The sequence below is a fragment of the Suricata suricatta genome, chromosome 11 (genome assembly GCF_006229205.1).
Source record: "Suricata suricatta isolate VVHF042 chromosome 11, meerkat_22Aug2017_6uvM2_HiC, whole genome shotgun sequence".
Lineage (NCBI taxonomy): Eukaryota > Metazoa > Chordata > Mammalia > Carnivora > Herpestidae > Suricata > Suricata suricatta.
Genome location: NC_043710.1, coordinates 90,568,720 through 90,591,596, shown reverse-complemented (window position 1 = coordinate 90,591,596; position 22,877 = coordinate 90,568,720). Strand labels below are relative to the sequence as shown.

The window sequence follows — 22,877 nt, the reverse complement described above, 5'->3', positions numbered from 1 at the left end:
CCCCCATGCCGGCGGCCAACATGCTGGAGAGCCGGCATCCGCCCGCCCTGCAGGTGCCCGAGCCTCAGGGCGCGCCCGAGGGCAGCCCGCTCTGGTCCAGCTCGTCGACCCCCACGCTCCGCCGCCGGCGCTTCAAGATGCGCCGCATGAAGAACGTGCGGGAGCAGAGCTTGGAGGCCGGGCTGGCCCGGGACCTGCCCGGCGTCTTGGCCCCCGGCAAGGAGTTCCTGCAGCTGCCGTCCATCGAGATCACGCCCTCCAGCGACGAGGACACCCCGTGGTCCAACTGCTCCACACCCAGCGCTTCCCCGCGCCGAAAGCGCTTTCTCCTCCGCAAGTGGCTCAGGGTGAGGGAGCGGAAGGAGTGCAGCGAAAGCAGGTACGTCTCCGCGCCGAACCCCTGCCTGCCTGCCAGCGTCTCCCCTCCTCCTCCTTCCCTTCCCCCGGGGGGTGGGGGCGTGGGCGTCCAGGCCGAATCCTCGCGGAGGCGATTGGTGTGGGGTGGGGCAGGCTCGCCAGAAGGGGCTCAAGCACTGCTGCGCCCCGCTCAGGGGCTGGTGGTCCTTCGATTCTTCATGCGTGTCGCCCTCCTTCCCCACATCGGGGCTGGGGGCCTGCCACTTTTCTCCTGTGTCCTACATCGAAGTGGGCCTTCCCGCCGCATTCCATCTCGTTCCATCCTCAGAGCCAAATGAATAATAAAACCCATGGCAGCGCGCGCGTCTGTTGAACCCTTTTGTGCAGGTCGCTAAGGTGAGCACCGTGTATCTCCAAGCTGAATCCTCACAAAAACGGAGTTAGGTCCTACTCTTGTACCCATTTAACACAAGGAAGTAGCAGAAGGTGAGAGAGGTCAGGTGGCGCCTCCACTTACACTTGTGTTTCTGAACTCTATTTACATTTTTATTATTTTAATTTGGCCACGCCAGCTTTGCGTGTCCTGGCCCACAAGGGTAGAGGACGAGCTGGCGTATTCGTGTTGAGTGAGTACCATTTCCCACAACAGAGAGTCTTTAGGGGTCTAGACCTGCCCTCCACCACGCTGGTTTGGGCTAGCTACTTCTTGCCTGGGTTAGTGAGGCATTTGAGTAATGGGACAAGTTCCCTTTTTCCATCACCTGGTGTAGAAAACCATAGGGCGGCGGCTGGAGACAGCCTTGGCTAGGAGGTGTGCTGGGGCCAAGGCCGTTGCCTGGTGGAGTGTGTGGGTGGGTGATCCTCACTGGCTCATTGATAGCATGGACTCTGCTCACCTTTAGACTCTAGGACCCTGTCTCTGAGCTCTTTTATTCTTTTTTTAATGTTTTATTTATTTTTGATACAGAGACACAGAATCTGAAGCAGGCTCCCAGCTCTGAACTGTCAGCACAGAGTTGATGAGGGGCTCCAACCCAGGAACATAAGATCATGACCTGAGCTGAAGTCAGAGGCTTAACGACTGAGCCACCTAGGCACCCCTCTGAGCTCTTCTTTTAAATGTTTATTTATTTTGAGAGAAAGCATGAGCAGGGGAGGGGCAGAGAGGGAGAGAATCCAAGCAGGCCCAGTGCCTTCATCAGAGCCCAAGGTGGGGTTCAATACCACGGCGGTGGGGTCATGACCTGACCTGAAATCAAGAGCTGCCGATTTTGAGTGCCCTCAGTGCCCTGTCTCTTAACAGACAGAGGTTTGTGCCCTTGTGTGGGGCAGCTGAAGAATTGACCACCTTCCCCAGGACTTCTGCTCCTGGCCTAGTCAGCTTCATTCACTTCAATAAATATTTATTGAATGTTCTGAGCTCAGGCTGGTACCAGCTAATATTGATGGGGTCCTGGAGGGCCAGGAGGAAGGGCTGAGTAGAAAGAGGGGATGCTGACTTGCAGAAGGAGAATGGGTGGAAATTCGTAACAGCAGTTAAGACATAGGAATTTCACTCCTGTTGAGATGGAATCGTTGGGAGACAAAGATTTCTGGAAGGGAGAGTCAAACTACAGATAGGTAGTAGAAAACAGCAGGGAAAGTATGAGGTCAGGGGCATGAGATGAGAAGAGGGGAACAGTATGGACAAAGGTCAAAAAAGCAGGATGGGGGTACCAGGCTGGCTCAGTTGGAAGAACCTGTCGTTCATTTTTTTTTTAATGTTTATTTTTGAGAGTGAGAGAGAAAGAGAGCAAGGAGGGGAGGGACAGAGAGAGAGGGAGACACAGAATCTGAAGCAGGCTCCAGGCTCTGACCTGTCAGCACAGAGCCCAATGAGAGGCTCGAACTCACAAATCGTGAGATCATGACCTGAACTGAAGTTGGCACCTAACTGACAACACTCATACCCCTCCTAGCCTGCCGTTCTTGATCTCAGGGTGTTGGGTTCAAGCACCACATTGGGTGAAGAGATTGCTAAAATAATTAAAATACTAATAAACTTCAGGGGGAAAGAAAAGCACGGTAAACCTTGTGTCTTTGAGGCGATGCTGAGGAATCAGTGAGGTTATGCTAAGCTTTCCAGGGTCTCTTTTCTGTCTGCATTGAATGGAAGTGGTTATCTTTTCTTTTCTTTTTGAGTCCTATTTATTTATTTTGAGAGAGAGAGAGAGAGAGAGAGAGAACCCTAAGAGGCTCCGCAGTGGCAGCACCAGCATGGAGCCCAATGTAGGGCTTGAACCCTCAACCATGAGATGACGACCTGAGCCTAAGTCAGTTTAACTGACTGGGCTGCCCGGGTGCCGGGTTATCCTTTCAAGTGCAGATGTAGAGTTTTGTCCCAGGGTTTTTTGTGGGCCTGAGCAGAACAATTCTGTCTATCTGGTACTTCATCCTGCTGACTTTTCCATAGAGTAGAGGAAAGTGAGGCAAATTTTGTGAGAGCTTACATTTTATGTATTTATTTATTTATTTAAGTAATCTCTGTACGCAATGTAGGGCTTGAATTCACGACCCCAACTCATGACGCCAAGATCAAGAGTCCAGTGAGTGTTCTACCCACTGAGTCAGCTTTAGGAGCAAATCTTGAATGAAAGTAGTTCATTGCCTTTTGTCAGCTTTTTCCCCTCCAGCGTGAGAGGTCTTAGTAGAGACCCTCCCCTCCAATGTGAGAGACCCTAATAGGGACCCTGTGTTGTATTCGGTGGATACCTGTTGGTACCTACAGTTCTGTCTCTGCATCTCTCCTGGAGAATCTAGTCTTCACGCTCCAGGGGATTCGCATGGTCATTTCAACTTTGAGCAAATAGACCTTTGAACTTCATGGCCCAGGCCATGAAGTTGGTCAGCGGCAGAGAGGACTCTGGTACATGGTAAACTTCGCACATGGACCAAGCGACTAAGTGTTCGGCCCAGCGCATGTCTGGGGAGCCCATTTTGCGTGGGATGGAACCACATCTTTATCAGTGAACCCAGGAAGTGTGGGCAGCCCTGGTCTGTTGATGGTTTCTTCTAGGAGGACCACCCTAGTGCTAGTCCAGGGGACCATCCCCAGCAGCATGGGGTGTTGGCCGAGGTTCGGCTCCTTTTCTCACTGTGTGGTCCTGCACTCCTTCCTCAGCTTCTCTGGGTCTCGGTGTCTTTCTTATCTGTAAAATGGAAAGTCTATGTTTCTCCTGCATCTTGTAAGCCTCTTTAAGTTGATGAATCTGAAGAGTTACACGAATGTGATTATTAGTAAAAGTTTGCTTTTGAGTTGGGCCCCTGAATATGCTCCTCTGGTTAGTGTTTGATCAGGAGATGTCACTCTTCAGACCTACTGATAGGTGCTGTGCCGAAAATGAACTTTTACAGCTTGTGTGCTGCTCTTGTCTGTCTCTTCAGCATCCTGTCTGCTTAAAATTCTGACTCTAGGCTTCTTATTTCTCCCTCTCCTTTTACCTTCTCCCTCCCTTTCCTCCTCCTTCTCCTCAATCTACACCCTATCCTTGGGCTACATTCTCCACTCTACCTTTATCTATTTCTATATGATGATGACTTACACCATCTCAGACCTCCTTTCTCCCTTGAGCCCCGGGCTCATACCTCCAAGTGACTAATGGACATTACCATGGGGATGTCCTTCAGAACTAAGCTGTTGGACGCACTCGAACTGTACCTCTTTCCCCCCAGCCTGTCTCCTGTCTCTTGGTCCCTTGCATTGGGGATTGGTATTTGTCACCTTCTCAAGGCTTTGATACCCTGGGAGAGAGTATTCTCTTCAAGTCTGTCTTCCCGATTCCACCACTGTTCCTCCTTCCCAGGCCACCATCTTTTTTTTTTAATTAAAAAAATTTTTTTTTTAATTTATTTTTGAGAGACAGAGAGAGACAGTGTGAGCAGGGGAGGGTCAGAGAGAAGGAGACACAGAATCTGAAGACAGGCGCCAGGCTCTGAGCTAGCTGTCAGCACAGAGCCCGACGCGGGGCTCGAACCCATGAACCATGAGATCATGACCTAAGCCAAAGCTGGATGCTTAACTGACTGAGCCACCCAGGCACCCCTCCAGGCCACCATCTTCAGGTGTCCTAACTAGTCCTTCAACGGACCAGCCAGCAGAGAAGCCCTGTCCTTTAATTCAGCAGCCGGAGTGGTCTTCATGACCTCACTTCTGCTCCCCTCCTGTTTCCTTGGCTGCTGCAGCTTCCAGGACCTGCCTCAAGCCAGAGAGACTGCTCCGTGCCCCGAGTGGGATGCTCTCTGTATTTCCAGGTCTCCCCAGACACTGATCCTTCAGCTGGGATTCCCCTTTTGTTGCTCCGACCCACCTTGCCAGCCTGCCCTTCTCCTCCTTTGGGTCTCTCCTCCAGGAGCCATGTCCAGACTCTAGTGTTTCTTACATGTTCCTGATTTGTGATGCTGTTCCTCAATTATGATTCTCTGGTCACGTTCCATCCTTTACTGGATCATAAGCAGTGAGGGCAGAGTTGGTTTTATTCAGTGTTTGTTTTTGTCAGCGCCTGCTGAGCTCTTTGCATGAACATCGCAGGAGCTCAGTAAATTGGTGTTTAGGGAACGAGTAAATAATCAGATGGATGAAGGATTCTACAGAAATTAGATTTTCATGGAAACCTAGCGTGAATCATTTTGCAAAGCAAGAAGTCGTCCTGAAGCCGAAAAATTGCCCCCTCATATGCCATCTTTTGTCAGTCTCCATTATTACATAATGGCTTGTTTGCTTTAAGCCCGTTGGTTTCCTCCGACCATTTCTTTCTTTGTGGGTGTGTCTTCTATCAGACTGTAGGTGCCCGGGACCAGAGACTATCCAAAGTCCAATTCGGCATATTTAGATGGAGAATGGCTGACCTTTCCCAAAATGAGGCTCCAGGAAGCAGGAATATATTGGAAGCAATATTTTGGCCAATGGTTGACCCCGGGCCCAGGTATGGTCTGCAAATAGGAGTAACCCTTTTCCCACCAACAACCTGTGGCAGCTCTGAAGGATGTTTTGATTTTGGGAGCTGTGGTTGCTATGGGAACGGTACTTTTCCTGGCCTTCTGATTCCAGGTCAGGGCAACAGTTGTTCCTCCTGGAGGAGAGAAGGATTTGGGAATACATGTGTCCTTCCTTTTTACACCCTCTCCCCTCCCCCTGCAGCTAATCCACTAAATATTTATCCACCACATGTCACGTTCCAGGAGCTATTCTAGACACCAGAAACCGTAGTGAACAAAATCGTTTCTGCCCTTAGAGCAGAGCTTGGATCCTAGAGAAGGTAGAGAGACAGTAAACAGATTAACAATGCCACATTCATCCCTATTTATTTAAAAGCAAGTTGCTTAGGGGCACCTGAGTGGCTCAGTTGGTTGAGCGTCCGGCTTAGGCCCAGGTCATGATCTCGAGGTTCATGGGTTTGAGCCCCATGTCAGGCTCTGTGCTGACATCTCAGAGCCCGGATTCTGTGTCTCCCTCTCTCTGATCCTCCTCTGTTCATGCTGTCTCTCTCTCTCTCAAAAATAAATAAAAACATTTAAAAAAAACCAAGTTGCTTAGGGGCACCTGGGTGGCTCAGTCAGTTAAACGTTCTGACTTTGGCTCAGGTCACGATCTCACGGTCCATGGGTTCAAGCCCCATGTCAGGCTCTGTACTGACAGAGCAGAGTCTGCTTCAGATTCTGTGTTTACTTCTCTCTCTGCCCCTCCACCTCTGCACATGCACTCTCTCTCAAAACTAAACATTAAAGAAAAATTTTAAAACAAATTGCTTGAGGACATCACCACAAGAGATTTGGTCCGTTTTCTAAAATTGAGAAATCAGGAGTTGTGACAGTAATGTCTACTACTCAGCTCTGAAGCGAGAAAGAGGTGCATGGGGCTGCCCCCGTGGGGCCGAACGTGGGAGCCGCCCCGCCATGGACGGCAGGGCTTCATTTATTTGGGTGCAGGCATTCTGGCATGCAGATGCACCGGTTGCTCTGACATTTTGGAGACCTGGGGAGCCGGTGGCATCGAACAGGGTCTGTCTCTGCTGCTGTTGGCAGTGTGGGCAGTTGTGCTGGTGTTTTCACGTTGGCACTTGGTGGAAGCCAGGAGCCAGGGGGCCCCCAGGAGACATGGCCCTGCTTCATGCAGTGTAGCCACAGCGTCAGAGACAGGCTCTGAATGCCACGTGTTGAGGGCAACAGAGTGCGGAGTCTGAACTGGCCCGGGAGCCCAGGGAGGGGGTGTCCAGAGGAGAGAGGGGACACCGACACTTGCCACTGGAGCTTGCAGGCAGAGCAGCCGAGCACCGTGCCCGCGTGGACGCAAGGGAAATCCGTGCTAGCGAACATAGTTTATCATAAGCAGTCAATCTGGGCAGCGCTTTATCCTTTTCAAAGTGGTCTGCCAGGCCGGGGGCTCCAGGAAGGCAGGACAGCGTGTAATTACTCTCTGCATTTGCCTCAGCACACATCGTAGTGCCTGGCACACACCAGGCCTCCAGTCATATGCTTAGGGCATGGGGATCCCCATTGCTTCCTTTGCTCCTGCATCATATGGGGCAGTGGCGATGACGGTGTCCACTTGACCCTTACAGAAATGGAAACCCTGAACGTGCCCACATCCATATGGCTAAGTAATGATGGATTCCTGACTCAAAAGGAGGTGGTGATGTCACTTTTCAATTCAGGCCTTTCTCTATATGGTACAGTATGTGTACATACCTAATGTTCTACTGAGGTTTATATACGTGTGCTGACAGTGTGGGTGATTAAAATCTGCAGGGAATGGAGAACAGGTACCAAACCTTACAAGCTGCTGTTTCAGCACGCCTCTCTCTCGTTAAAGCAGCAGCTCCTGTGAAAAACTGTGGCTGGGGGCGCCTGGATGGCTCAGTCGGTTGAGTGTCTGTCCATTTTGGCTCAGGGCATCATCTCGAAGTCTGTGAGTTCGACCCCACTTCAGGCTCTATGCTGACAGCTCCAAGCCTGGAGTCTGCTTTGGATTCCGCATCTACCTCTCTCTCAACCTCTCCCCTGCTTGTGCTACTCTTCTCTCTCTCTCTCTCTCTCTCTCTCTCAAAAATAAATAAATGAACATTAAAAAGAAAAAAAGCCGTGGCTGGGTTTTTACCTCTGCTGCAGGACACATGAGATCTTCAGGCAGCCATGGTGAGGATTATCCGAATTCCACATACCCTTATAGACTGGCGCCTCTGTGCTGGCCACTGAGCTTATGCTGGCCTCTCTCCTTAAGAATTTAGTCTAGTTTATTTATTGCCTGCGTATTCATTTGTTCAACTATATGTTTTTGTTGTTGTTGTTTTGGGGAGGGGAGAGCAAGTACGGGAGGGGCAGAGGGAGGGTGACAGAAGATCAGAGCGAGCCCTGTGCTAATAGTCTGACGGCAGCAAACCTGACACGGGGCTCAAACTCCAGAACAGTGAGAACATGACCTGAGCTAGAGTCAGATGCTTAACCAACTGAGCCATCCAGTGCCCCTCAACTGTAAGTTTTTATGGAGCATCTATTTGGCAGTCTATGTAATGCATACAAATACATGTGAAATCTAGAAATGTGGCAGGTGTATCCATGGGGAGGGCAGCAGTAACGGTTGCCTTTGGTCCTCATGGTAACTGGCCAGATATTATTGTGAAGGACATCCTCTCTATCAGAAGACCTTCCTTCATAAACGGAGTTGGATGGACATTGTGTCTTAGGCGAGCAGAAGCAACTTACTGTCCCCATAGGGCCTACCTAGTTCATTCAGTTCCCATAAGACGCAAAGATGGCGTGTGCTAAGCTGACTGGGAATCCCAGTCAGGGGCTTGGGGTAACCCGGTCCCTTCTCTCTGGGTCTTTCTGTGGAACACAGGACTACCAAACTTCCTTTTGGTTTTCTCTCGTGGAGGATGAGCAGAGGAAACAAGAGTTCTGTTTTGTTTCTCAGACCTTTGATGCAGAGGATTCCCAAGTTCGGCATTTTGGATTCTTATCTGGGCCTTTTCCTGACCTTATTCCTCATAGCCATGGAGCATCTAGAGTCCTAGAGCATCTGTCCCCAGTAGCCTTCTAGCTTAGGGCCCCTTTGGGTGACAGGTGCTGTTTGGAAATCATTTTCATGGTCTTAATCTGCTCAATAGTGTCCTCAGAGGGTTCGTAATCAACAGTTGACATCATGCAGATAACCCCAGACATACTCATCCAGGTGAAGTGGATAGGGATCAGAGAATGAATGAATGAATGAATGAATGAATGAATGAGTAAACAAACAGACCTTTAGAAATAAATATATTGTGTATTTAATATGTAACAAATATTGTATATTTTTTAACATGGGCTGTTCCTAGGGCAGGTGAGATAGTCCTTGGCCATAAGATGGTGATTCAGCTCTTCTCAGCAAGATTTTGATTTGTTTATTGAATATGATACTTGTCTTTTGGTCGGCAGGTGAGTTAGATCCATCCACCTCAGGGAGACGTAGAGACTTGCTTGGCCTGCCCTGTTCTAGATGAGTCTAGGGTAAACCCAGCTGTGGCTGAGTGATGGAGCGTTCACAGTCACAGGTGGCTACAGATTGTGAATTTGAGAATGACCAGGGATGGCTGATTAATAGAATGTGTTTCTGCCTCTTCCAAGGCCGTTCATCTGCAAAATACTGTCGATAACTGTCCAGAATGACACTGTTCCTCACTAGTGCGGATGCCTTCCCAGTGGCTGTGTTTCCCTTTTACTCCAGTAGCAATTTCCAGCCTGCTTCTGTAGAGTAAAACCCCAGCCTGGAGCAAGTTTTCTTGCTTTGCATCACTAATTTCCTCCTACATAAATAGGGCATCATGGGGGCGCCTGGGTGGCCCAGTTGGTTAAGCGTCTGACTTCGGCTCAGGCCATGATTTCGCCATTCCCAAGTTTGAGCCCCACGTTGGGCTCTGTGCTGATAGCTCAGAGCCTGGAGCCTGCTTTGGATTCTGTGTGTCCCTCTTTCTCTCTGCCCCTCCCCTGCTTGTGATCTATCTGTCTCTCAAAAATAAATAGACATTAAAAAAAAAATCCTAATAGGGCATCATGATGCCCTACCTTGTAGGTTGGTTTGAAGATGAAATAATTAAGGTGGCATGTCCCTTAAAGTGCCTGGTGCACAGTGGGTGCTCACGTTCTGATGACTTTTTGTATTTCTCATCCCTGTAAACTGAAGGGAAAGGAGTGTTTGCATATTGGTGTCATTTTCATATCGTTGCCAAGCTTATCTGATCTGAAGGGCAGGCCCTGGGGCTTGTGGTTGTTTCTCACTGTGGCACCTTTGCTGCGTCATTTGGGGTTGGCAGCTCTGGAAAAACCTGGTGGTCCAGAGGGTGGTGAGGGCTGCGTGTGCTCAGCCAACGCGCAGTATGTGTGGTCTCAGTATTTGCTGGTACAATTCTGGACCCCATCCCCCTTCTCATGGGATAGGGCGGGGCAGGGGTGGGAGCGGGGGACAAGGAACCAGCCAAGGGGATGTTGCGCCTGTCTTGTCTGGTGCTGAATTTCCCGTGCTGTGGCTTCATGAATCTTTGATTTCAGCTCTATCAGTACAGGCCTGAGGCCCCGTGGAGAGCTATAAACGAATGGATTGTCTTCTGAGTTTGAAATGAGTGACATTCTTTGACATGAGGTGTAATTAGGAGAGAAGATGCTTTTGGTGCTAGGAAGAAGATGCAGACTGAGAACTTTTAGGAAAATGAGAAGATCTTATAAGAAAGAGTCAAGGTAAGATTTAAAGACAGTCTTTGAGACCTGAGGCATTTGCGAGTTACGATGGATGTTTATGTGTTCTCTGCAGTGGTTATTCCATCATCTGTGAGACTGAATTTGTAGAAGCAGGGATATGTAATTCTTGTATTTTGAAAATATTTTAACTTGTTATATCTGAATAATTTATGAGCACTTAGTGTTATATTAGTAAGAGGATTGTGATATGTTGTATTCCCATTGACATCTCAACGATGAATATTGTTTTGAATACATACTGTGTTAAGCGCTGTATTTAATTTTTAGGAGAATAAGAAAGCAAACATTTAAGTCTGTTTTGTCACAGAAGATGGAGATACAGAACGAAAGGAAAAATATTTGGTTCAACTATAATATACGTTTCCATTATGACGAGCTGTAGATTCATTACGATGAATTAAAATCAAAAAAGAATTCGCTAGAATCTTCTTCTGAACTCCCTTCCAAATTAAAAATAACCGAGGGACCTTTCTGATTTTACGCATTCACATTCAGCCAGCCATTCGTTCTGTGAGCACTTGCTGTGTTAATGGCCACACTGGTCACTCAGTACAACCCAGTTGGTAAAGTCGTAGGCTCTCTGGTGATCTTCATGAACTTGCATCCAAACTCTGCCACTTTGTTATTGATGTGACTTTAACAACATATTTATTTATTCTTTTTGCTTTCTTGAGACTCCTCACTTCTCACTTTTATCATATTTGTAACACCTTTGACTTTTGAAATTACCTTATTTTATTTATTTATCTTTTTGGTCTCCGTTGCTGGCTCCGTCTCTTTTCTCTGCATCCCTCCTGCTAAACCACAAGAATGTGACGTTGGTTCCTGAGAGCAGGGGCCCTGCCTACTAACATGTCTCCAGTGGTTAGAGCAGGGCTGGTACCTGGTAAACAGTCCCCAACAGCACATGACATTGTCTATTTTGTGGCATGAAGACTGACTCAAAGTTATCCTTCTTATGAACGATAGCCCGAAAGGGCTAAGAAAAAAGGAAGATACTTTCCCACATGCTGCGGGGGTGTCCATCCCTGTACCTGGAGTCATGGGTAGAACTCTGCTCTAAGAGTAGGCCAGCTTGAGTTTTATTGATTTTTTTTTTTTGCAGTGCTATTAAATACTTCTGTGGCTTTATATGTGTCTCTTAACTTCTTTGGCCTTCAGTTTCCAGTTCTGGGAAGAGGAGAAATTAGACTCAATCATCTCATAGACTTCTTCTTGTATAAGGGTTGGTCCATGATCTTCTTACAAGAATCACAGACTGTGATAAAACTGTAAGCTGGAAAGAATCACAATAAAAAGAAGCAGGGATCAAGAAGTGTGCAGGAAGTGAGCCAGCAGGTCATATGTGCCTCTGTGCCTGTGAATTGCCTTTCCGGGGAATCTAAACCACAGTCGTCTTCAGGTTGCTGTTCCTTCTCTGCTCCCCGCTGCCCAGCCGGTGCCCCCTCACCCTCCCAGTTCAGCCCACACAGCTCCCTCCTCTGCCAGTCACTTCGCTCTCCAACGGATCTGCCCGGAAGATGTCCTTCCTTCAAATCTTACCGAGCTCCCGTGCACTTTTGAGGCCGGAAGGGCCTTTGTGGTGGCCCTGCACGCTCCGTTCGGTTCATCTCACGGAGGATAAGCAGAGTGATGCGATGCTCCTTCCTCAGTGTCCCGCCCGGCCAGTGGCAGGGCCAGAGCTGGAGCCCAGCTTCTGAGCCCAGCTCCAGGACTGTTGTTCTCCTGACTTGTGTTCTGTTGTCCATGGTTTTATTTTTCACCGATGGAGTGTGACTTCGTGCATGACTCCAAGCCGAGTGTTTACAGATGCCACAGAGAACCCCGTTGGGGGTGCCCTGAAATCTTCCCACAACCCACCTTAGCAGCCTCCTGCTCGTGCTCGGGGTAGGAGACCCTCGGAAGATTTGCTGTACATGTCTCTTACCATCAGGCGAGGAAGGTGGGAGTGATGAACGAGTCAGCAGGTCTTTATTAATGTTATTTTTGGGAGAGAGAGAGAGAGACAGAGTGTGAGCAGGGGAGGGACAGAGAGAGAGAGATACATACAGAATCCGAAACAGGCTTCCAGCTCTGAGCTGTCAGCACAGAGCCGACTGCAGGGCTCAAACTCACAGACTAAGAGATCATGACCTGAGCCCAAGCTGGAGGCTTAACAGACCGAGCCATGCAGGTGCCCCCAGGCATTTATTTACTTGACTTGCCTGCATTTTGCACCACACAGAGGCCAAAGTACATTCTAGATTCCTCCCTGGCCTCCTACCACCTGTAGTCAGGCACCTCCTAAATCTCTCCCTCCAGGTTTCCACTCCTCAGCCTGAGCCTTCATCCTGTCTGATCTTTTGAGATGGCTTCCTCTGGGTCTCCCACCTAATCCTCTGCTTTCTTCTAATAAACACCCCCCACACACATAAAAAAAAAGTCTTCAGTACCTCCCACAGCACCTGCAGGATGAAATTTAATCCCAGTCCTATTTCTGGGACACACACAGGCCTTTGTGATGCGGACTTTGCTTACATGCCTGCACTCATCTCTTACCATTTCCAGCCCTGCCTTCCTCTCCAGCAGTTGGGAGCCTGAGGTCCTGGATGGAGCATATGACTCTTGCCAAGTCTTTGTTTTTCTGGGCATGTGCCGATTTGTCAACTTCTAAGAATATGGTCTGCCTACTAATATTCAGTTAAAAAATTGTTTTTAATGTTTATTTTTGAGAGAGAGAGACACAGAGAGAGAGAGAGAGAGAGAGAGAGAGAGAGAGAAGGGGAGGGGCAGAGAAAGGGAGACACAGATTCCAAAGCAGGCTCCAGGCTCTGATCTGTCAGCACAGAGCCTGACACGGGGCTCGAACTCACAGACTTAAGAGTTCGTGACCTGAGTTGAAGTTGGAGGCTGACTGAGCCACCCAGGCGACCCTACTCAATAATTTTTTAATTTCAGCTCAGATGCTTCCTCCTCTGTGAAGCTCTCTCCAGAGTCCCATGGAGCCCCAGGTGTCCTTTCTCTGTGGGTGGGTAGTGTGCTTAGTATAGCAACCTTTCCATCCCACCCTCCAGGAAGAGGTTAGCTTATTATATGTGATCTCATTTCTTGATGGAATATCTATTAAAGAGTAAACTCCTTGAGGACAGAATGTACTTTTTTTTCCTCTTTCATCTTTGTGTTCCAGTAAGTGGAGCCTGGCACATAGTAGGTGCTCTAGAAATGCTTGTTGAACAAGACATGTGATTTCACTAAGTACTGTTAAAATTTAAGCCAAGGGTAGGGGCACCTGGGTGGCTCAGTTGGTTTAGCTTCTGGCTTTGGCTTAGGTCATGATCTTGTAGTTTGTCAGTTTGAGCCCAGTGTCAGGCTCTGTGCTGATAGCTCAGAGCCTGGAGCCTGCTTCACTTTCTGTCTCCCTCTCTCTCTCTATCCTTCCCCTGCTCATTCTGTCTCTCTCTCTTTCTCTCTCTCAAAAATAAACATTAATTAAAATTAAGCCAAGAGTAGAAATCTATTTTTCCCCCAAGGAGGAATCATTTCAAATGATATGGAAATAGCAAGAATTAGGAAAAAGACCCTCTAGTCAGTCTTTGGTGACATTTGATAATAGAAGTTTGTATAAAGCAATTGAGATGGGAACTTGAGTGAGGAAGTGAGCAGAAAGGAATAGATAGATGTGGGGTTCCTGGGGGACTTGGTCAGTTAGGGGTCTGATTTCACCTCAGGTCATGATCTCATGGTTTGTGAGTTCAAGCCCCGCGTTAGGCTCTGTGCTGACAGCTCAGATCCTGGAGCCTGCTTTGAATTCTGTGTCTCCCTCTCTTTCTGCCCCCCACCCCCCACTCACACTTTGTCCCTCTTTTTCTCTCTGTCTTTCTGTCACTGTCTCTCTCAAAAATAAATAAACATTTTTAAAAATTAAAAAAAAGGATGCAGCTGGTACAGATGAGCAGTTTGAAGAGGGGGAAAATGAAAGTGAGAAAGTTGGGTAACTTCAACACGCAAAAAAGTATGATGAAACCAGAAATGATCTGAGCCCATGTTAGGTGAATATTTGCCCTCTTGGGGCAACTGGGCATCACGCATCCCAACTTACCTCCTCAAAATGAGACTGTCCCTCAGCTGAGCTCAGGAAGGGTTACACTCATGCCACTGTGGCCACCGTGTTACATCTCACGCACATCACCATGAGCAGAAAATGGACATAAAGAGTTTGAAGCAAATGTATGTTTTTTTAATCTAAAGGTTGGATGGTATCCTAGGTAAGGAAACCCTGAAAGGCCAGGGGTTTTCCCTGCTCATCATAGTGCTTCCTCACTTTATTCACTACTGAAATGTGAGTAAAGAGCAGAAAAGACCGAGAACAGCGGCCCTCTGAGTGGTGAGAACACGTGGGGTGGGTGTGTAAGGGGGGCATACTTCTCTAAGGGTCAGTCGTGCAGGTGGGCAGTTACAGAATGGAAATGGAGCTTGCTCCTGTAATTCCCTGACTCTGAGTCAGTGTTCCTTAGCCAGCGAGGTGTGGGAATAATCACCTCATGCTTTTAGCCCAGCAGTTACACAGGAGACTCAGACAACGCAGTTATGGGCTTTAGGCATCACCAGTGCAATTGCCTGCCTAGTGCTGAGCTTGGAAAAGATATATAGGAAGTTGCTGTAGGGGGCACTGTATAGGTCAGAAAGAACACAAAATTGTAGATGACCTTGGAGTTAGGATGGATTGGGGGGGTTTGGTAACAGAAAATGGCACACTGCTGTTCTTGATATAAAGAAGTTGCAAAATCAACAAACGGGGTGCCTGGGTGGCTCAATCTGTTGAACGTGTGACTCTTGATTTTGGCTCAGGTCATGATCTCATGGTTCAGATGTTTGAGCCCCATGTCAGGCTCTGCACTAATAGTGAAGAGCCTGCTTGGGATTCTCTCTTCCTCTCTTTCTCTGCCCCTCCCCTACTTGTTCTCTTTCTCTCTCACTAAAAGAAAATAGCTTTTAAAAAATAGAACAAACAGAATGGCGTTGGAATAAAAAAGAATGTTATTTTCCTCAAATACTAACTTTTAAGTGAGATAGTATATAAAAAATGCTTATTGTAGGCATTCAGTACATGTCCGTTTCCCCTTCCTCTACAATGGAGACTTTTGATGATTCATACTTTCCTTTATACTTTAAGCTTCATTCCTAACCACACATGAAGATTCTTGAGAATAGGGGCTAGTTCTTATACTTTGCTTCTAGTGCCTTCTGGCACGGTACTTGGCCCACCCAATGCTTGCTTTCTCATCTTTTCTCTGTTTGCAGGTTGCTTTTCAAAGCGTTCTTTGAATGAGTCTTGAGTGAATCATCTACTTTGCAGGATCATCAAAATCTCTCTTGTGCCCCCCTCTGTGTGGGTGGATCCCAGAGTTGAACTTGAAGAGGGTAAATTGGATAGAGGGCAGGAATGCCATTTGGGGTGTGCATGTGTGATTCATTAACATTCTCAAGACAAAAATAAGTGATTTGTGGATTGTTCAGCTTCTGTTTTCTTTTATTCAGTATTCTAAATTAATTCAGTATCTGCTGCCTCCTTGCAATGAAAAGTGCCCATGGGTGTATCCCTTACGGCAAGGTTGTCAGAGTGCTTGGCACAGAAGGTTGTGTTCCATCCTGTGTGGAAAGTGGCACAGAGGAAACCGATCAGGCTGTTACACACAGATGTCCTAACTCCTTCTGGTCAGTCTATTTCCTCCCCACGCCTCTCTGTTGAGTTGCTAAATGACCACCAAAGTTCTTGGTTAGGACTTTTTGTATTTTTTCTAACTGGAAGAAACCAAGATGATGGTTTTACCATAAACCCATTTTTCCTGAGGCTAGGGGCAAATGAAGTTGCAGGGGGATGGAGAGGAGGTGGAGAAGCTGAGGGACTCCTTCTGGAAGAGTCTGCAGGTTGTCCGATAGCTTCATGGGGCCCTCCGTGGCATCTGGCAGTTTGTGATAGAGTTTCTGCATAAGTCCCCCCCCCCATCCCCGTCCTATGTGTCCTTTGCCCTTAAGGATGTCAGAAGTCCCCCTTTCCATCTGCGTCAACCTCTCCTGTCCTGTGGCTTCCTGGGGCACGACACAGGCTTTCCGTATCTTCCCTACTTCTGTTACCTTCAGCACTCCTACGCTTCCAGCTTAAGGGGGTTGACTTTTGCTAACTAGAGGGAAACAGGTGGTAACAAAATTAGCTACCAGTTGGGAAGCTGCAGTCCTAAACCATCTTGAAAACATATTTATTCCTCACTGGGTTTGGTCTTTAAAGAAGTAAAACGGGCTCCTGCCACTTTTCCTTGGGCTTCTCAAATGCCCTTGTGGGAGTTCACCAGTGGTTTCTGGGGAATCAGGGGCCCCGAGCTATTCTCACTTGGGTCCTAAATCAGGCTCCTTCTGCTTCAGCCAGGGGCAGAACCAAGTTGGCCCAGCCGCCAAGATGGCTTCCTAAAATTACTTGTGTGAAGAGGCCCTTGGGGCACCAGCATCCCCACTCTGCCGCCAGCCCACCCCTCCCGGAGTCCTGTTCTCACACCTACATGGGATGGCGCTGGCCTCTGTGTCCCCAGAGACTTCCTGCTGGGCTTCAGGCCTGCCCTTCACAGGCCTCCTTCCAAGTCTCCCCAGGCCTGGCCCCAGCTTGAGGAAGTCCTCCTCTGCCCATTGGGCACAGTGCTTTGTCTAATTTGGCTTCCCTGTGGCCTTTTTACCAGCTGGTTGTTGAGACAGCTTTGCTCTTAGGCATAAAGCTGTTTTCCTCAGGTATGTTCAGAGACTGGTTTGTTTCCATGGTTTCACTTGTGGCCTTGTGACCGCATGGCAGGTGCCATTACCTGGGTAACTGTCCCTTGGTGCTTGTTGACTGGTCAGGACAAAGGCTTGTTGTTGTTGTTGTAATTGAAGTACCATTGACACACAGTGCTATATTGGTTTCATGTGTACATGAACACACAGGACAGAGGATTCGAAGCAAGCTCCGTGCTAACAGCAGCGAGCCTGATGCGGGGCTCAAGCTCCTGAAATGCGAGACCATGACCTGAGCTGAAGTCAGGTGCTTCACCAACTGAGCCACCCGGGAGCCCCTTCATCTTTCAAATGGGGATCAGAGTGTACATATTATTACTTGCTTTATGAAGTTGGAAAGGTCAGATGGCAGGATGGACACAGAAGCACTTTGTAAACTAGAAAGCCCTGTTTACACGTGGAGCTTTCCTGCTAATATTAAATACAACCTCCTAGCATGCAGTATTTTGAATATACTGGAAAAAGCAGCCGGTATTTGCCCTGAAGGAGGTTTTGTCTCAGGCAGCCAACAGGTTATCCGCAAGGAAAGAGCAGCGCTGCCATTGTCACTAGTGCTAACTGCTCAGGCTTGGCTTTGTCGTAGCTCTCTCTGGGCCTCAAAGGGGTAGAGCTCTGGGTCCAGTAGGAAAAAAAATTAATGAATCAGGCCCTGAATATGTCAGGGGGAAGAGGCGGCCAGGGTTCTGTGTGATATGGGACTCAGTGGAAGATACAATTATTGAGGCGTGAGGGCTGTGGGATCACATAGAAGAGACACTTAAAGCAGAGGGGAGGGCACCTGGGTGGCTCAGTTGGTTAAGTGCCCGACTTCGGCTCAGGTCATGGTCTCACAGTTCATGAGTTCAAGCCCTGTGTCAGCCTCTGTGCTGACAGCTTGGAGCCTGTCTGCTTCAGATTCTGTGTCTTCCTCTCTCTCTGCACCTCCTCTGCTCACGCTCTGTGTTTTGCTCTCTCAAAAATAGATAAACATTAAAAAAAATAAAACAGAGAAGACAGTATGAACAAAGTTTAGAGGATGTGTGTGCATGGTTTATTTGGGGGAACATAAGTGATTCTATGTGAGTAGAACATAGGGGCTGAGGCGGAACTGTCTGTAGGGGAAGCTGAGAAGTTGGGAAGAGGAACCTGGTTTCATGTCATAAGGCCTGTGTGTGAGGCAAAGGACCTTGGCTGTGTTGTACAGCATTAGAGGAAAGCATTAAAGGAGTTTAACCTGGGAAGAGGCGTGTTTACATCCGTTTTAGAAGCTAACACACGGTGGTCTGGGCATCTTCGTATGCTGGGGCTGGTTTACATCAGCCCGTTGTGCACACTGATCCCCAGCGGTGATAGTAGCCTGAAATTGACCGTGCTGTGAACAGAAGTCAGCAAATGATGCAAATCAGTTCCTTCTTTCCCTGAAGCTTGTTGTTAAATACTTATCAGCTCAGTCAGGGGACCATTTCAATAGGGTTGGGACTTCAGTAGTTTGTACACAAGGGACACATGTTAAAAATCCTTCGGGACCCAGCCCAAGTCTCTGAATCAGAATCCAGGGAAAGTGATGGGTGGGAACCTATCTTTAAAAAAAAGCTGCCAGATGATTTTTACTTGGTCAGTCTGGTACTGGTCTATTGGTTCAGGGACAGGACAGTAGGGAAAGGGAGGAGGGACGGGTCCAAAACCTGTGTCGGGTAGGAGTAGCAGAACTCAGTGGCCAATTAGAGGTAGGCAGTAGAGTTTCCTTGTTTGAACAACTAAGTGGATGGATGGAGATGCAGGCAGGTGAGCTAAGAAAGGCAGATAGATAAGCATTATTTGGTGGTGGTAGGCGCCGGGTGGCTTAGACAGTTAAGCATCTGACTTGATTTGGCTCAGGTCATAATCTCACAGTTCGTGGGTTCAAGCCTCGTGTCAGGCTCTGTGCTGACAGCATGGAGCCCTCTTGGGATTTTTTCTCTCCTTCTCTCTCTGACCCTCTCCTCTTTTCCAGTGTGTGTGCTCGCGCGCTCTCTCTCTGTCTCTCTCTCGCACTCTCTCTCTCTCTCTCTCTCTCTCTCTCTCTCTCAAATAAGTAATGTTAAAAAAAATACTCAGTGGAGAAGTGAAAGTGGGGGAGGAAAGCCTGGGGTGGTTTTGGGGATGCTGAGAATCCTCTAGAGAGGCAGGGTCTTGGTGATGTCTTCTGTGCATTTGGATTCAGGGAATCCAGTGCTCAGGTGTGAGACAGCGTGTGGGTTGTCAAAGGCATGGATTTGGAGGGGATTGTAGGGGGAGAATGTGTGGAGGAGAGAAGGGGGCGGTGGGCAGGACCCCAGCAACACCTTTTCAGAGGGTGGTAGAAGAGAAGCCAAGAAGAGGCCAAGCAAACAGCAGTTTGTTGATTCCATGGAGGGTGGAGTTCCTTCTTTCCAGCATTCCCAAAAGTCTAATAGAAGCCACTTATGCTTTTTTTTTTTTAAGTTTATGTATTTGAGAGAGAAAGAGGCAGAGAGAGAATCCCAAGCAGTCTCCTCACTGTCAGCGCAGAGCCCATTGCAGGCAGGGCTCAAACTCACGAACTATGAGATCATGACCTGAGCCGAAAGCAAGAGTCAGATGCTTAACCAACTGAGCCACCAGGTGCCCCTGCATTTTTTTGTAATAAGAGTGACTGAAGAGAGTTTGAGCTGTGGTGTGAGGCATGTTATTAGATGCTGACCTGAAGTTCTGAATGGTAGTTATGTACCTGTGATTGGAAGCACACACACAAATTAACTAGGAGGCAAATAGTGTTTAGTCACATATCAGAAAGATATTTTTCAAAATATCATAGTTGGGGGGATGCCTGGATGGCTCAGTCAGTTAAGCGGCTGTCTTTGGCCCAGGTTATGATCCCACATTTCGTGAGTTTGAGCCCTGCATCAAGCTCTGTGCTGACAGCTCAGAGCCTGGAGCCTGCTTCGGATTCTGTGTCTCCCTCTCTCTCTCTGCCCCTCCTGCTCACACTCTGTCTCTCTCTCTCTCTCTCGAAAATAAGTAAGCATTAAGAAAAAGTTTTTTAATTAAAAAAATCCCCTAAATATCATAGTTAAGGATTTGGTTTAAAGGTTCTTGGTGTGGGGTTCTCTGTGGGTCCTGGGACTGTCTCTGGACTTGGCCTCAGTGAGAGGAAATCGGTAGAAAAGGGACTTTAACTCCTTATTCTGAACAGTTTACAGTATGAAGGCACCAGGATCAGGATGACTATCAAACATAAGGTTTTGTGAGGGGTGGGGGAGATGCCTGGCGAGCTCAGCTGGTAGGGCCATGCGACTCATGATCTTAGGCTCATGAGTTCGAGCCCCATGTTGGGTGTGCAGATTATTCAAAAAATAAAAATTACAAGCTAATAAATATTAATAAACTTAATAAAAATTAAATGAGATTATCTGTGGACTGAATGATTCTGGCTTGCATTGGCTTTGAGAAATCTACGCTTCTTCCTACCACTTTAATCCAGAAGGGTGGGGAGGTGTGGCAGAGGAGGGCAGGCATGAGGAAGGTTTTCTTAACAGTAGCTGGATTAAGAAGCAAAGAATGTCTCAAAGGTGGGGAGAGAGGCACAGGGAGCTAGCTGGGAGGGTGGGGAGGCCGGCCTATGAGACACCACTGCCTAGGGTCTTGACAGCTTCTCAGAGATTTCAAATTCTGGGAAGCGTCTTGTTTGGTCACAGTTATCACTGATTAAAGGTTTACCGCTATGTGACCTGGTTAATACCTCTGTACTCCCTTACTGAGGGCTGATGATTTCTCAATGAAGGGAAGTAGTGCTCGAGGCGAAGGAAGCTCCCAGGGTGTGGGAGCCAGAAGAAAGTGGTGCCTCCCTTAGAGTGCTTGAAGAGAGTTTAAGGGGACACACATTCTCTTGCCGCCTTTCTTTAGAACCATTTGAGGAACATAATGGGGTAAGTATAATTCTTTTCATTGTGTGTGTGTGGAGGAAGGTCTAGAAGTTCATTGTAGGTCAGGGAACCTTTATGCTTTGTGAAAAAACTTCTCAGAACAGGGCATAAGAGAAAATAATGAATTTTTTCACCCCAACTGACGCTTGAGTATCTGTGTCCATGACAGCCAAGGGCCGGCATGAACATTTGAAACTCATAGACCATTCAGGTAGAAAGAAACAAAAAAGTTGTAGCCTTGGGCTTCAAAACCCTCCTCTATTAACTTTTTAACTCCTACTGTCTAATTGGAGAAGCACATTGTTTCCTGCTTCCCCTCCAGTGGAGGTTCTGTCAGGCATGAAGTGAGTCTGCATCACATTGGGTAACTGGAAGTTGGAACATAGCTTTGGCAGGGGGTGGGGGGGGTGGGGCAGAGGAGGGCAGGCATGAGGAAGGTTTTCTTAACAGTAGCTGCTTTCTTGGGAAGGTGCACATGTGTCTAATTCAAGTTGGTATCTGTGGAGCACCAGTGCCTGGAACTCAGTCTGTTGGAAACTTCTTGAGGTCACAGACCGTGCTTTGTACACAGAACAGGGGTTAGGGTACTTTCAACACAGGCGTCTAGAAAATGCTGATGAACATTTGGAGCTGTGCGGTCATCTGGGGAGAGAGTGTAATCTGTGCAGATTTGATAGTATTTACTCAGCAAAGTGTCTTTCTGGAGGGGCCAGGAGTGTTAAGTGGAAGTGAAACATAAAATAGGTCTTTGCTCTTAAATACCTTACAGTGTGGCAGAAGGTATAGGGAGCTGAATCGTTAATTACTGTTTCCTGAGGAGTGTGCTAATTTTTATGGTAAAAGGTTAGACAGAGTGACATAGGACCATAGTGTGGGCAGGGGCCACCAAGGAAGATTTCCCTGAGAAGGTGCTGCTTTTGAAGGATAATGATAGCTATAATATTGAGTACCCAATGCCAGATCCCTTTCCCATACTCCATGGGTATTATTACCCCAGCACCCCAATGAAGAAGATACTATTGTCATCCGCATTTAATAGAGGTCAAAATTGAGTAGGTGAACAAGTCAAGACTGGAATCCCAGCAGTCCAAAACTGGTGCCTCAGGCCTAATCCAGGATGGGATGAGTGGACTAAAGGATATACCAGGCCCCAGAGAAGTGCTTGTCTAAGTCAGGGATGAGAAGGATCACTGGAGTGGGCGTGGGCAATGTGGGAGCTACGAGATACTAGCAGTTTGCTTATTAGGGTTTTTATTGCTAAACTAAGGAGTTTGAACTTGGCTTATGAAATTATGGGAAATCTGTAGGACTTTTATGCCTAAAGAGGCAGGATCAAATCTTCATTTCAAGAAAACCATCAGTGTCTAGGATAGACTGGAGTGGGGCCAGATTGGTAACAGGAAAAGCAGTTGGGAGCCTATTAGAGTAATCCCTGCCAGGAGTGTTGAGAACTTGGCCTAATGTAATGGCCAGAGGAGTGATGAATGGAGGCCAGGACTGACTTGAGGGATACAAGGAGGTAGAATCTACAGCCCGTGCTGTGAAATCGATAGGAGGTGCCTCTCTAGTGGTAAGGAACATGAACCAAAACTCTGGAAAATCTAATTGGCTTTATTAATCCAGTCATGAATCCGGAAGCCTTCTATCTATGAGTAGAGGGAGACTCTGAGGAGGTTTCTATAGGAAGGAGGGTGGAGTAAGAAATCATTAGCAAAAGAAAGGATTATTTGAGGCAAGGGCACCTTCCCTTAGGGGAAAGCAGTAGGAGTCTTAATGCAATTTTGGGGGATGGAGAGGCCCTGGTGACAGATTACCTCACTAGTGCAGATCAGAGAATTTCTGACTGAGCCCTTACAACTCCATTTCCATGAGAGGTTGGAACTTGGTTTATGTGGTGCCATTTTGGACCCATGGTTTTTCTTTTTCACACTAGTTTGAATGAATTTTTGTGAAAAGCAAGGGGAAGACAAAAAAGATGGTGAATTCAGGATTAGTCGTATTTAGTTTGAGATTCCTGTTGGACTGTCCAGAGAGTTCAGTACCAATGCAAATGCA

The 22,877-nt window shown here is 47.7% G+C and overlaps 1 protein-coding gene and 1 long non-coding RNA gene across 21 annotated transcripts in view; one reads left to right on the top strand and one right to left on the bottom strand.

Annotated features, from left to right (window-relative positions):
- Nucleotides 1-5: 5 nt before the first annotated feature.
- Nucleotides 6-22,877, top strand: part of GRAMD1B (GRAM domain containing 1B) — a 161,351-nt gene continuing 138,479 nt past the window's right edge. For 17 of the 20 annotated variants that reach the window (XR_003900274.1, XR_003900275.1, XM_029915179.1 and 14 more), the window contains exon 1: nt 6-379. Coding sequence is in view for 18 of the 20 variants with exons in the window: in XM_029915179.1 (XP_029771039.1) it covers nt 6-379 (374 nt within the window). In the remaining 2 variants the exon portion in view is untranslated. Of the gene's footprint in view, nt 380-646; nt 731-9,853; nt 10,102-20,755; nt 20,826-22,877 lie in introns of those variants that run through there. The other 3 variants (XM_029915194.1, XM_029915180.1, XM_029915181.1) reach the window with 3 other exon arrangements.
- Nucleotides 15,600-16,904, bottom strand: LOC115272151. The gene is made up of 2 exons (XR_003900276.1): nt 16,656-16,904; nt 15,600-15,750 (listed from the first exon to the last, which is right to left on the bottom strand). It is a non-coding gene; the product is annotated as an uncharacterized LOC115272151 (long non-coding RNA).